Source organism: Phyllostomus hastatus, unplaced genomic scaffold (assembly GCF_019186645.2).
Source record: "Phyllostomus hastatus isolate PE091 unplaced genomic scaffold, TTU_PhHast_1.1 phas_scaffold_317, whole genome shotgun sequence".
Lineage (NCBI taxonomy): Eukaryota > Metazoa > Chordata > Mammalia > Chiroptera > Phyllostomidae > Phyllostomus > Phyllostomus hastatus.
The window spans coordinates 489,166-490,958 of NW_025334023.1; the positions used below are offsets into that span (position 1 = coordinate 489,166).

Sequence of the window (1,793 nt, forward strand, 5' to 3'; positions counted from 1 at the left end):
TCTAGGCTTTTTCTAACATATACTTCAAAACATATACTAACATTTTTCAGCCTCTATTTCCCACTTCCAAGTGTAGTTCTACATTTTTAGGTATTTGTTACAACAACAGCTAACTTAGAACTGCACAAGCTCCCTAAAATGGGGAGAGTTTAGTCAGGGGCTGGACACCACCTGGCAGAATGACTAAGAAAGGGTTCCTGCATCACATGAAGTGTTGGTCTTCACATAGGTCCTGAATGAATAATTAACCAAATTCCCAACAACTCAGATTCTCAGTCTTCTCTTAAGTAAATAAACTCGCAAGCACCTTTATGTCTTTAGGTGATATCACTGAAAGGAAAGTGGGTGAAGCCTTTGTCAAGCTCATAATAAGAGTGAGGACTCTGAAAAAATAGCAGAATCAATAGTTTTCAGTGCAGAGGATTTAGACCCTTGAGTCCTGATCAGACCAGGGATATTAGTGATCATTTATTTTTTTCATTACACCAGAAAAGAACTAAACATAGGCACTCTGACAGCCCTCCCCTTCCTAACACATCCACACCCCCACTCCAGCATTCAACCTGCACCACTTTTTCTCCACCTGTTTCTCATTCTCCATTTATTCATTCTTTCTCAGGAATAGTCCTAAGACTCTCTCACGAATCTGCTTGGTCTTGACCCCATAGATAATAGGATTGACCATGGGTGGGAAGAGCAGATAAAAATTGGCAAGGAGAATGTGCACATGTGGGGAAGCCCAGCGAGCCACACGGTGCATGACTGAGGAGATGACGACAGGTGTGTAGAAAGCCAAGATAGCACCTATATGAGACACACATGTTCCAAAGGCCTTGTAGCGGGCCTCCTGAGAGGCAAGCTGTAGGACGGCCTGAATGATGAAGATATAAGACAGGATAACAAAGAGCAGATCCAAAACCACTATAAACATGGCTACTGCAATGCCATAGATATTGTTGAAGCGAGTGTCCCCACAAGCCAGCTTTACCACAGCCATGTGCTCACAGTAGCAATGTGCAATCTTAGGGCCGCGGCAGTAGTGGAAGCGTCTAAGCAGAAAGGGGAGTGGAGTCATTAGTGTCACAGCCCGAATCATAGCAGCCGTGCCAATCTTGGTGATAAGAGGCCTGGTCAGGACCGAGGTGTAGTGCAGTGGCTTGCAGATGGCCACATAGCGATCAAAAGCCATGGCCAGCAGCACTGCTGACTCCATGATGGAGAAGGAGTGGAGAAAGAACATCTGGATCAGACAGGCATGGAAGTTGATCGCTTGATCTCTAAACCAAAATATAGCCAGCATTTTAGGCAGTGTTGAAGAAGAAAGGACTAGATCAATGGTTGCCAACATGGCCAGAAAGAGGTACATGGGCTCATGGAGGGCTGCATCAACATGGATGATGAAGAGGAGGGTACAGTTGCCAAACAGAGCCAGAGTATAGGCTGAGCAGAAGGGAATGGAGATCCAGATATGTAGGTGCTCCAGGCCTGGGATTCCCATCAACAAGAAGGCAGCTGGATGAGTTGAGGTGATATTGAAGGTTAACATGGCCAATGGAATTTTTCTCTCTGTTTTCTGCTTTTACAGGACCCTTCCAGAGTATATCAAGTGTCGGCTGAATTACATTGCTCATGTTCAAACTCGGATCTTTCACATGGGAGGATTAGCCCTTGATCCCATTTCTAGACCTTAACAGAAGTTAGAAAATTATTCTAATATACATTGCCAAACATTATACATGATCTCTGCCCTCAAGTTGCTTATAAAATCATTGGGTGATCAGGACTTTAAATAA

At 44.2% G+C, this 1,793-nt stretch overlaps 1 protein-coding gene across 1 annotated transcript; it reads right to left on the reverse strand.

The window, feature by feature from the left end:
- Positions 1-601: 601 nt before the first annotated feature.
- On the reverse strand, positions 602-1,546 carry LOC123805324 (olfactory receptor 52K1-like). The gene has a single exon (XM_045817804.1). The coding sequence runs from the start codon at positions 1,544-1,546 to the stop codon at positions 602-604; it is 945 nt and encodes a 314-aa protein (XP_045673760.1).
- Between the last annotated feature and the right edge of the window lie 247 nt (positions 1,547-1,793).